Here is a 12317-nt window from a genome sequence, read left to right as displayed (position 1 = left end):
ATATATATATATATTGCGCACGCTTTTAATCGATGCAGTAGAACCTCGATTAATGATTACTTCATAATTGCTTTATTATTGACAATAGGCCGATGAGTAGTACATTCATCTTTTTAACTACATTATTTTAAATGCCTTTTGCACAATAACATATGCAAAGCATCTGAATAGATCATTTACATGAAATAAATAATATCGACAAAATTTTAATAAGAAATATTACAGATTAATATCAATAATATTTTTAATATTATCACAAGTTTTATTTTGAAGCACTAATATGCAAGTTTCTGCATCAAATAGAAGTTCTACTGCATTAATAACATAAAATACTACAATAATAAAATACAATATCTTTTGTGTCCAAAAGTTTGTAAAATTATTTGAAAGTTTGGAATGTTCTTTTTCTTAATTCTTTTTATATATGTATAATTATAATAGTATAGGAAAGATGTTTCTAAATTTATAGTCCCTCTAAGTATAATAAGTTGAATAGTATGATGGGACTAATCATCTGTTTATTTTGTATTTAGATCAATACTTTTTTCCAAACTCTCAAAGGAGAAGCAATCCTACACATTTTTACACTTTCCACATTTAAAATGAAACAGATATATACGTATATATGCATATATACACATACACATATACACACGTATTATATATATATATATGTATATATATATAAACTTTTTATAAGAAGGGAAAGAAAGTGAAAGAGAAAAATAAAAAAAGAAATTGTAGGAAAATGTAAAAAGTGCAGTCAAGAAATATTACTTTTAGTTATCACATTCCATTTCAACAATAAATTAGGAATACAAAATAAAATCGTGCTTTAAATATTTGTGTATCATGATAAAAAAATATTCGAAAAACAGACTTTCATCGTTAGTTTTAGAATTGGAAACGCTACAACCATACCGTTTATTTTACACAGATACAGGAACTTATAAAAGTTAACATGCATATATTGATATTGGTACATCTTAATGTATGCTCCGTTTATCATGCGCAGGACGTTAAAGTTATATTCTATCGCGTTCGTCGCGTTCCACTTAACATACCTACCAGATATGAGGATTTTGCATGTTTGTTATTCTGTTGTTGTAGATCACAATTTATGTTGAGTATTATGTCGGATAATTATATAGAGGACTATCTGTTCTCTCTTTTTCCCCTATATCATCTTTTTTTTTTAGTGTTTTACATAGAAAGTACTGTTACCATGTTGAAAAGTCCTTTGAAAAGTCTTGAAAAATCTGCCTATATGTATACCCCTCCGTTCATGTATGGCAGTAATAACTCATAAAAAATGTAAGTGTAAATCGATAGTATGAGGATAGTTTAATAATGTGGTCATGTAGCGAATTGTGTGAAATGTACTTAAAATCGATTTATAGGAGTCGGCTCAAGGAACAATCTTGTTTTATTTATCATTATAGTTTTTCTTTACATAATGCAACTTTGTTCCAGAAAACTTTTTATATATCCACAAATAATAGAAATATTTAAATGTTCCCACATTTGTATGCCTCAGCCTGTAAATATCTCGTTTGAAAGATCCTCATTTTAGCCAAAGTAGAAAGCGCTTAAATCTCACTGGTCCCGGGCAAAGGCTGGATTAATTGTTAACGTAAAATAAACGGTATCGTTGTTCACAATAACTAGTGGCCCGAGGTAAACTAATAGTCAAATTCGTTCGGCTGCCCGTTGTCTCGGCTTGTCTGGAATGCCTCGTATATATTTTACGCGCATAATTTACTAATTTATGGATGCTACATTATAAGGTACAAGAAATAGGGGGATGGCGTTTGAAACCTGTTAAGAATGGCACTGACTGTAATAAGTAATATTCTATCTCCCGGCATCCCTGCATTTGAGTAAGCGTCTTATTTTTTAGAGTCGTCGGCAGTAGAATGGATGTTGACCTCCTGACGGACCTTGTGACCGCGGAAACTTGCTTGAATCTTAGTCGCTGCCTTGTGCAGGTCTGGATCGGCCAAGTCGATCCCCTCTAATTCTTGAACAGCGTCTTGCATCTGCAGCAGAATTTGAACAAAAGAACGTAAAAAGTAGAACGCTATAGCCGCTCGTTCATTTAAGACACCCTAAATTTTTTTCCATCCTCGGATACGGTTCCTCGAACTGGAACTTATTCGCAAACGGGATGTCTCTCGCATTTATCGAAGTTACCCTTCTTATCTTAAATGAGACTGCACGGAATCCCGCTGTGCATCAACTAGTCCGTACATAATTAATCGATACGACACGAAAGTAACTTAAACATTGTAGGCCATACCGGTCTACTGGTCCTGGGATGAGCTTTAGTAGCGCTTCGGTACCCAGATGATCATCTTCAGCTTGGAAGGCAACTGTCGATTATTCGCCGAGCATTCGTGGATCAACGTAATGTCAAAGAGTCTAACAATAGCTTTCTCTCACGGATCTCGGCACAGAAATGATCGATCACGGCGACCTTGTATATCAAAACCTGTCATTACCGCTTCATCGATCGAATCGATATCGGCATATCAGATTGAGAAAAAAATTACTTTGATTACAACAGCTTTCTTAGCTATTTATTCTTGTTTTAATATATAATTTTGTTTTAATACAAGTATAAAACGCAATGTGAAAACTACGCGACAATTACTTTCCAGCAACGTAATTTGTGAAAAATGAATTTACTGAGATATTAATTTGCATTATTTCTTAAACATATTTATTGGAAAAGATGACTATATAATTAATTCATTATTTATCAATAAAACTCTATTAATAAAAAATCTTTTCTTGTATCACTCAGGCAGCTTTAATCTAGGAGATAGGGTTACTACATAAAAAGTAAGGCATCTTACTCTTTATCATAATTAGTTGCGTTCATCCTATCTCTTTAATATCAACAAATCAATAATTTTTAATACTATTAAAATTTGCTTGGAAAATTACTCTTTGTTATAAGCAAGATTAATTAATCAAAAATGTTCAAAATTATAAAAATTATTGAATTTCATATCGAGAGAGAATATATTATTTTCTGAATTTTATATATTTATAACTACTATACACACACACACAGAGAGAGAAAAGTATTTATGACTATAATTGCATGGTTAAAAAATTATGGTTAGGAGGTCCATTTTTATGGTTACTACTGCTATTATTAGTAATAATAATAATCTTATATGTACAGTTTTTTCAAATATGGAAAAATTGTACTATGAATTATGATAATCTGAACTATTAATATAGTAAAATGTTAAGATGCGAATAGTAAATAAAAATAATCATTTTTATGTAATAAATGCAATCGTCTTATACTGAATATAACTATTTTCTTAACATTTGCTAACTATTTGGTAATAATTACTAAGAGGTATGGTAAAGAAAAATTAATTTGCGCATGATAAGGAAAAACTTATGCATGTCATATAGTTGTAATGATCAGAGAATGGAAAGTTATTTTTTAAAAGTAACAAGTTACTAGTTATTAATTTTTAAAAATAACTCGTAGTTACCGTTACTTGAGAAAGTAACTTTTTTTTGTTAATTTTCATTACTTTTTTTAAAATCGACGGCCATCAATTATAGCGGATGAGTGCCTAGGAGTTTTTTAGTCTCAAGCATTATGAGTGACTTATGTCCAATCGAGCCGTACGCAAAGTAACGATAAAAGTAACTATAAAATTCGTTACCAAAAAGATGTAACTACGTTACCGTTACAGTTACCAAAAAACTTGTAAGTGTAACTTGTAAGTGTAACTTCGTTACAAGTAACTCGCTGAAGCAGTTATAATGTGCATGATTAAAACAATTATAAATTTATAGTTGATCAAAAAAATGACTATATAAATTATAGTTAAATTGTAGTACTCGCAAACATTTTTTTTCTCTCAGTGTATATAATATATACATATGTATTATATCTCTAACTCAAATAGTTTTATTAAATCAGATTTTACATTAAATGATTTAATGAGGAGCAAAAATTTATTTGATAATAAAAAATGACTAATGATCGAATATATTTTCCTGACGATTAGATATAATATTAGATTAGGTGAAGTTCTGAAGAGCTCAACAGAACTCGTGATTTAAAATTTTTATGAAAGGCCGAAGGCAGATGCTAGATAAAACAGCTTCTAACCCTCTGTAATCAATAAGTAACAGGTCTATATGTATACATATTTAAGTTTGACAATTAACTTACCTTTTCTTCTATCTTAGCAGTTGCACTCTCAACCATATTCATCGCCGACTTGGCTGCAGCTTGTTCCTTCCTCGACATGTGGCCCCGGAAAGTCGCTTGTATCTTTTTCGCCGCGTCACAGAGCTCTATCAAACAGAAGCTGTTTCAAAAATTCTTCCTCCGAACTCACATCACAGAATATATAATCGCTCACCCTGATCGTCGGAACGGAATTCCTCCTGTAGCTGTTCTTGCGTAGGTTGTTCCGTAGATTCGGAGGATTTTTCGTCGGTTCGTGTCTCCTTCGACGCTGTTTCCGACACTCTTAGACTTTTCCTAGCGTGATGTCCACGGAAAGCTGCTTGTATTTTTGTGGCTGCTGCCTCTTTCTCTTTCTCTTCGTCTGCGTCGTTTTCTTTCCCCTCGTCTGCGGACTCCGCTTTCGTTGCGCTGTTTTCGGCCGCCTTTGAAATATCTTCAAACAGAAGTAAAATAAAAAGTAATTTCGCTTTCGGCTTAATTTTATGCAGAATGTGAATTAGAGATGCTACATCTGATATAGTTGAAAGTTTCTTGAACGATAATAACAGGCATAATGATAATATAAAGAAAAGCCAATAAGAACCAAGGGATGTGTCGGTGTATAATATTAATAAAATATTATACACATAAAATTAATTTATCATTCGCAGTAAATTGCATGAGATAAACGACTTTGATCCGATTTTCTTGTCAATGCTTTTTCTCATCCTTTGATGTAGGTTTTAATACTATTATATTATATTTTATTATATCTTAACCCATGTTTTTTTTTGCCATTTAAATTATTATATTAAATTGAAAAGGATTCAAATTGTTGTATTTTACATATGTAATGCATTTACAAATAATGAACTAAATATTTTGTTAACATTATACACGGACATCCCCGCAATGATTTTATTATTAACTTTTCTTTCTTATTTCGTTTTAACTTATTCTTAGAGCCTTTGCCACTTTTTAATAAGAATCAACAACACATAATGAAATCAAACACAAATAATGAAATATAACTGAATATATCAATTACTTGATATACATCTGTAATTGCTTTCAAATATATTTTTCTTAAGAAAATAGTGACTATAAATTGCCCGAAAATCCATAGAAGATTGGAGGAGAAAGGGTGCGGCTTCTGATACATCCCGTATATTAGAAATGGCTGCCGTGTTAGCCACAGTTCACCTACATTTATTCCGAACATTTCACCTTCCACAGACACGTCCAGAGCGACAAGTATCGATTAGCATTTCTATTTTCGCGCTGAACGTTCGAGATTATACGGCGCCTAATATACATTTTTAATATTTCACGCCTTGATGTGAAATGATGTGACAAATATTAATCGAGCCTTCCATCTCTTTTATAACAAAGTTAAATCTTTGTGCCTCCAGTGATTAATCGACGTATCGACATAAGCAATTATTTCACACGGTGCGAATTTTTCTTTGAAAATCATAAAAAGTAATTCGACGAATCTATCATCATTTTTCTTCATCCTTTCTGATGAAGGAACAATAATAAAAGTTAATCCTCGTATTTTACACCAAGATCTATTTCTGGAGTTCCATTATATTCTCAATTTAAATATGTCCTAAATTTTTTAGAAATAAAATAATGTTATAAAATAAAGTGTTTGGTTTGATCAGGATTAAGTTGATTTTGTAAAATTAAATGTTATTAATTGATTGAGGTTTTTCGAGATTAAATGAATGAAATAATTAAATATAAATAAATAAAGTACGAGGATTAAGTGTGACAATATTGAAAACTGAAACTTTTCTTTCAGAAAAGAGACACTCCAGCTATTGAGCGCTTTTGCGCGACACCGTTTCTTTAGATTACTACTTGACGGACCAAGTGGAAATTCAAGAGATACAGTGACATTTTTGTGACGAGCAATGAATTCTTCCCCAGTTATGCGCTTCTCGGTTTTGTCACATTGTGCAAAGGCAGATCGATCGTACAAGTCCGTTGTAATTTTATCGACGTTTATGTTTATATATATTGTAAACCTTTCTCAAAGAAAGTAAAAAGTTCATTAAAGAAAAAGAATAAAATTGCATATATTTTTTATGCATGTACATAAAAAGCGCGTATTACATTTCATTTAAAATTAAAAGGCTTGCCTGAGAACCAAATTGCTACTTGTACCGTGATTTCATCTTCGAGCATTCCCTTCGCGCCTGTCTCGGTATTTTTACGGCAATAATGTCTCTTAAATGCTTGGACTTGCTTTATTTCTTTTTTGATATCACGCAAGGATGTTTCGCCATCGATCTATCTAGACCTTGTTACCACAACTCTCGAGGAAATCAAACTTCCTTTCCAGAGAAACATTATCTTGATTATAAAGCCTTTTTTAACTCTAAATAGATAAACTTCATTTTCGTTTATTGTTCATATGTCGATTAAAACTATAAAGATAAATTTAGCGACATCGTAAACTATTTTATTTTTATAAAATATTTTTGTCGAAAAAAAAAATGTTAAAAGTTATAAAAATAATTTCTGAATGTTATAAAAATAATTTCTGAACTTTTAACATTAAATTAATATTATACTTATAAATTATTATTTTGCAATTAAATGCCAGTTTTTGTTTAAAAAAACCAAATGTTTCTAACAGCAATCTACTATTATCAGTTAATAGTAATAAAATATCAATCAGTTTCAAATTATTTTTATTGAAAGAAGATTTTTCGTAGTTGAAAAATTATGCAAAATGTTTAATGGATTATTGTCTTTTCTTGTATCTAAACACAAAAAAAAACCGTGATAACGATAAATTCAAGTACATTTGGTGAAGAGATTTACAAATCTTGAGATTCACTTTTGATAGAGACTGTTTTCTTTTCTTTAAATATCAGAGAAAATTTATTTCGCGCATCTATTAATCGGTCTACATCCGTTAACTGCGAAATAGCGGTCGGTCAGTCAAACAGCTGATCTCAAATAGATTTTAGGTTTCCTAAAAGAGGGTGCGACTACTTCCGTTGCTTATTATAAAGATTCCCATTTTACTTGACCCGGCCCGGTTACGGAGCGTTCGATATGGTGTCCTCGGATGTGCAGGTATACGAAGTACAAGAAAGAGAAACTCGCGTTGCACCTGACAATCGCATCGTCGATGATCATTTTGGACTTTACCTCGCGCTTTATACGCGATATTAACAGTGGCAAGCGCGATTCGCGTGCCCTGAGACAATATCACTTCAAGCCCCCGCCCCGGTCATCGCCGCCCGCCACCCGCCTCTTTTAACCCGGTTTTCCGCCGACGATGGCATGCACGCGAGGATCGTTGCATCGCGAGGTGGCGGCTGTCTGGTCGCACTCGCGCTGCGACTCACCTTCGTCGCCACTCGCTCGCTCGGTGCCTCTCACCTGCACATCCACGCGCGGCTCGGTCTGACGTGCAACTGACTGTTCCCGGGCACCGACGACCCCGTTTATAACAGTGACCGATCACGGCCCTGCCGCGCCGCTCGTTCGCAGTCGCAGTCCTCGGATTCTTACCCTGCGACCGAGTACACGCTGCGAAACAGGGCCGTCTCGTGGATGTCGTTCAACCCTCTGTGCTTCCAACTTTTTATGTATTTCTGGTTTTTTTTACTCATTTGCTATTAATAACTAGAATCGAGCACCTTATTCTATTTGCGACCGAATGTTTTTAAGCTCTATTAATTTACAAACATAAGAAGGTTGTCGGAAATATTATTTTCGGTCCACTTTGGACTCTCCCGGCCTAAAAAAGATATATTGATCTTTTTTTCTTTCTTTCTTTTTAAAATATTGGAAATGGTCCAAAGCGAACCGAAATATTTTATGCTCCTGTCAATATCTGGAATTTTAATTAATTATGCATTTTCAATTGCAAGTTGAAGTCTTTTTGATTTTTCTCACACTATCGTGCCTATTCAATCTATTAAACTATGAATATTTAAACAATTGCGTATTGCAGAACTGTGTGCTGAGAAAATCGTATCTTAATACGTTTTACAAATACGATTTATAAATTATTATAAAATTATTATCTTTTGTTTTAATGTAAAAAGTGACGGGGCTTATATCAACAACATTCTAATATAAAGAAAAAGAGCGCTTGAAAGCCGAGATATATATTTTTATTATTATTTAACTTACAATAACTTATTATCGCTGTTACGTCGTGCACCAACAAACGTTTCGACCTTTTTAATAACAAATCATCCTCAGTATAACAAAATATATAATTAATATCGTCGAACTTGATAAAACGTAGATTAGAGAGCAAGCATTTTAAAATTATTGACTAACCTTTGAAAGGTTAATAATTGCGCGTGTCTTTGATCTATATTTTATAAATTTGACAATATTAATTATATTTTAATCCGATAGCAGTAAGAATGATCTGTTATTATAATATAATAAAAGGTCGAAACATTTGTCGTTAGTTATTGTAAATTACATATTATTAGCAAAAACATCTAGCACGGCCCACAAAGTCTTCTTTTACTTTATATTTGAATTTATCTTTTGTATTATTTTTTGCTAAAAAGACAATATAGAGCATGCTTCGCAAACGATTTAATCACAACAGCGGAAATACTGTTATGACATTTAAATTGCCAAGAAGCCAACGATGAAAGAGGATTAAAGGAAAAGCCGATATACATATATATAAACAGTTTACATGCTCTATTAAAATTACGTCAGTGAACGATAAATTGTATAAATTGTATAATGTATAAGCTGCTTATTTAATCACTTGATAATTACTTAATTATATTCATTGCTAATCACAAATACTGAAATTATTATACAGCCAAAGGGCAACATTTAATCTATATTCAACTTTCACTGAGAAGAAAAATACAAAAGTACAATAGTTTACATGAATTATTATACTACTTCTTTTTGTTATCTTCTACACTTCCATTACGTGTGAAATATTTTTTGGAAGAAGAAAAGAATTACTTTCAATTACAAGTACAGTCACTTTGAGCCTGGAATGATAACGATCCACAATTGTACGTGACAGAACTAGGTCAGACGTGTTATTTTTTATGTATAGATTGTTATAATTAGATTAGCCGCAAGATTAGTTCAGTTACCAGAAAGTACACATATGCGTACATATTCATAACTTATTGGAATTTTATTGTTGGAATACAACTGAAGATTCAAGAAATTTGTTTTGATATTCCAAATATCTATGCACACAGAAAGAAGCAATTTTGCTGAAATATTTTGAACTATGTAAATACGGATCTGAAAACAAAGTTTCCAAACGCAAATGAAATGGAAAGTCACTACATTTAAAAGCTTTTGTTAAAACATTAACAATTTTTATTTACGGTGAAACATTACGTTCCCACATAGAACGGATGGAAGTACTTAAAAATTTAGCTGTAGATACAAATAATAGAAATAACTTTGTTGAATTCATCAAAATATAATTATACACATAATTAATGTAGGAATTTCAAGCATGATGAACAATGCTGCCGAAAGGTTTTAACATTCTAGCAACCAGTTGAAGCATCCTACATAATTATTTCAATTATGTAGAATTAAAATAAATAATATAAGGCTCTTTATATATATAAAAGACAAACTCAATGTAAATATAATGTAATGAGGAAATGCCAATGTGAGCCGACCCTAGTTATTCGTATGTAACAATTTAATATATACATTGTTACACACGAATAAGTAATGTCGACTCACATTGGCATATCCTCATTACATCATTATATTTTTGGTCTAATAAAATTATTTGTAGATCTATTTTTAAATCTCTTTCTAACTAAATTTTTAGATTACTTCAGCAAAATCGTTCTTACCATGTAAGAAGATATTCTACGTTTTATTCGAAGAAGAAAAAAACAATAATTTTTAAACGTTTTAACGAACATTTTTAAATGTTACATTTCGCTTTTCCATTTGCAAAAGCTCGAAACTCTGTTTTCAAGCGATTAACATACACGCTACACCAATAACTTTTCGCAAGACTTTTATATATCGATTCCATTCATCATTCCGCAATAGCATTCCCGCGGTTTGATTCTTATGCGAGCTACATAGTTGGAATCTCTATGTAGTTGCGTCGGTATTGATGAAACTCACAATCAGTATCTCACATGCGGAAATTTATCGAAGCTTCGAGTAATTGATTTTACTCCAAGTTACGTTGCACGGATTTTTACTACCAGCCAGTAAAGTAGGAATTGCCGAAACTCAATAATTAAATTTGCTCTATCAACTTCTGATACATCAAGTTCTTTAAATATAAATCAATGTGCTCTTGTAATCGTGTAGTGCAATACTGAAATGCGCGAAAAAGACATTATCATTTTGTTAAAAAAAAAGAACGTGAGTTCAACCAAATCCATCCGAATAAACATCTCAAACGAGAAGAAATCAATATTTGATTTTCTATGTTTATTATTATTGTTATTGTTATTACTACTACAAGCTGTTCTTTCTGTACGTAACGCTCATTAATACTTGCGAAAACTCAGGTACTGTTTATTACTATCCCATAAATACTACTTTGTGATTCATTTATTATGATAAAAACATCGCGCTCTGGAAACGAAGCTTTTTATTAATGTTTCTTCTATTAAATCCGTTCCTTCATCTATTTTAACTAGACTCCATCATCTTGTCGTATCTCGATTATAAAAGGAAACTTTCGTAGTTCTAGAAACAGTGAGGGATTAAACCTTGACATACATCACGCGATCAGCACTTTTATTCGGAATTTCGATATACCCCCATCGGATTACACGAGCGTTGAGCTATTTTACATTTGCCAAAATACGTTCATTTTCTGGCGCCCTTATCGAGAATGATATATTATTGCAAGATGGAGGAAATTATAACGTTAAATTTCTAAAAATCTAATAAGACACAGAAAATAAATAATGACATCTGAGTGCATACAAAATATCCATTTTATTAATATCAATTGTAAGTTCGTGTTCTATACGTCCAATTCCGTTGTAAGTAACAAAACAAATAGAATTAAGATTTATTCTTAAATAATTTTTACTACAAACAGTTTTCTTAAAAATCGTTTACATCACAAGAATTTTATTCTATATATTCGACTGACGTAAAACAACAATTTATTATATATAATGTTGATTTAAAAAAAAAATTATTTTTTAAGAATTTTCGTTTGCTTTCGACCGATCGTAATTAATAACTCAAGTCTCCGCCGCGATTTATTGAAAGGACAGTCAAGAATGATTTTGTAGCTTGCAAAACATGAAGAATAATATTTCAGAGGAAGGAGCTAAAAATTTCTATATTCATCATTGTGCACATCGAACGCATTCGTTATGAGGAAAATAGTCGTCCGTTCTGCCGACCCTACTGATTGCGTTGATATTATTACTGAAGCGTGCACGCAATCAGCTTGAAGAATCTAACAAAGTGAACAGAGGTACATTTATCATCGTGAAACAAAGCAGGCTGTGTCATTGTCAAGATAAACAACGCCATAGTTTTGCGACAGTCGCACTTTTTAGAGATTAGAGTGATGCAAAAAAAAAAACTGCAAAACATACAAATCAGAAGAAGCATAACACGATTGGTTAATCATCATCAGTACAAAAATTTAATATCATGCAAACTCTAGTAAGGCTATAAATATGCGGGTAAAATTAGATCATGTTTATCGTATAGCTTATTTTAAATTTGCACAATGACTAATAATTGCTTGTACGGTTAACAAATTGAAAGGGATGATTTACCTCCATTCTTGATGGAATCGCCTTCTTTCGCCTCCTCTACAGCCGGCTGAACGCTCTCCTTACTGGTATTACACCCCATGTCTCCTGATCCGTACTTCTCTTAATTTTTCTTGTGCCAAATTAAAATGGGACGCCGTCAAAAAGTACCCGTATTATTGTAGTTCTCTTGTTGACATCGCGTTATCGAATAAGAACAATTAAGTCATCACTTTTCTCTAGTGAAGACTAGTCTTGTAGTGAATACAAGTTACGTTCTACTTTTTCAAAAAGCTAAAAGGTATAAATTTTCGTCTTGCACTTTCCTATTTTTGTCCTCCTTTTTATTAGTTCCTTTTCTTCCACTCGCT

The 12317-nt window shown here is 32.1% G+C and overlaps 1 protein-coding gene across 1 annotated transcript; it reads right to left on the bottom strand.

Moving 5' to 3' along the window:
• Window positions 1–821: 821 nt before the first annotated feature.
• LOC108751996 (neuromodulin) lies at window positions 822–12244 on the bottom strand. The gene is made up of 4 exons (XM_018492530.1): window positions 11971–12244; window positions 4404–4664; window positions 4211–4335; window positions 822–2039 (listed from the first exon to the last, which is right to left on the bottom strand). Exons 1-4 carry the CDS (start codon window positions 12047–12049, stop codon window positions 1890–1892), a joined length of 615 nt encoding a protein of 204 aa, XP_018348032.1. The 5' UTR covers window positions 12050–12244; the 3' UTR covers window positions 822–1889.
• Window positions 12245–12317: the final 73 nt, after the last annotated feature.

Source organism: Trachymyrmex septentrionalis, unplaced genomic scaffold (genome assembly GCF_001594115.1).
Source record: "Trachymyrmex septentrionalis isolate Tsep2-gDNA-1 unplaced genomic scaffold, Tsep1.0 scaffold53, whole genome shotgun sequence".
In the NCBI taxonomy this organism is placed as follows: Eukaryota; Metazoa; Arthropoda; class Insecta; order Hymenoptera; family Formicidae; genus Trachymyrmex; species Trachymyrmex septentrionalis.
Note: the sequence above shows the minus strand (reverse complement) of the source record. Positions and strands in the feature narration are given on the sequence as shown.

Bases quoted from the DNA above. Each gene is read 5' to 3' on its own strand.
- LOC108751996 (XM_018492530.1), bottom strand. From the start codon at position 12,049: ATGGGGTGTAATACCAGTAAGGAGAGCGTTCAGCCGGCTGTAGAGGAG. The intron at 4,665-11,970 runs GTAAATCATCCC...TTCTGTTTGAAG, and splicing joins CGATTCCATCAAGAATGGAG to ATATTTCAAAGGCGGCCGAA. The intron at 4,336-4,403 runs GTGAGCGATTAT...TCTGTTTGATAG, and splicing joins ATTCCGTTCCGACGATCAGG to AGCTCTGTGACGCGGCGAAA.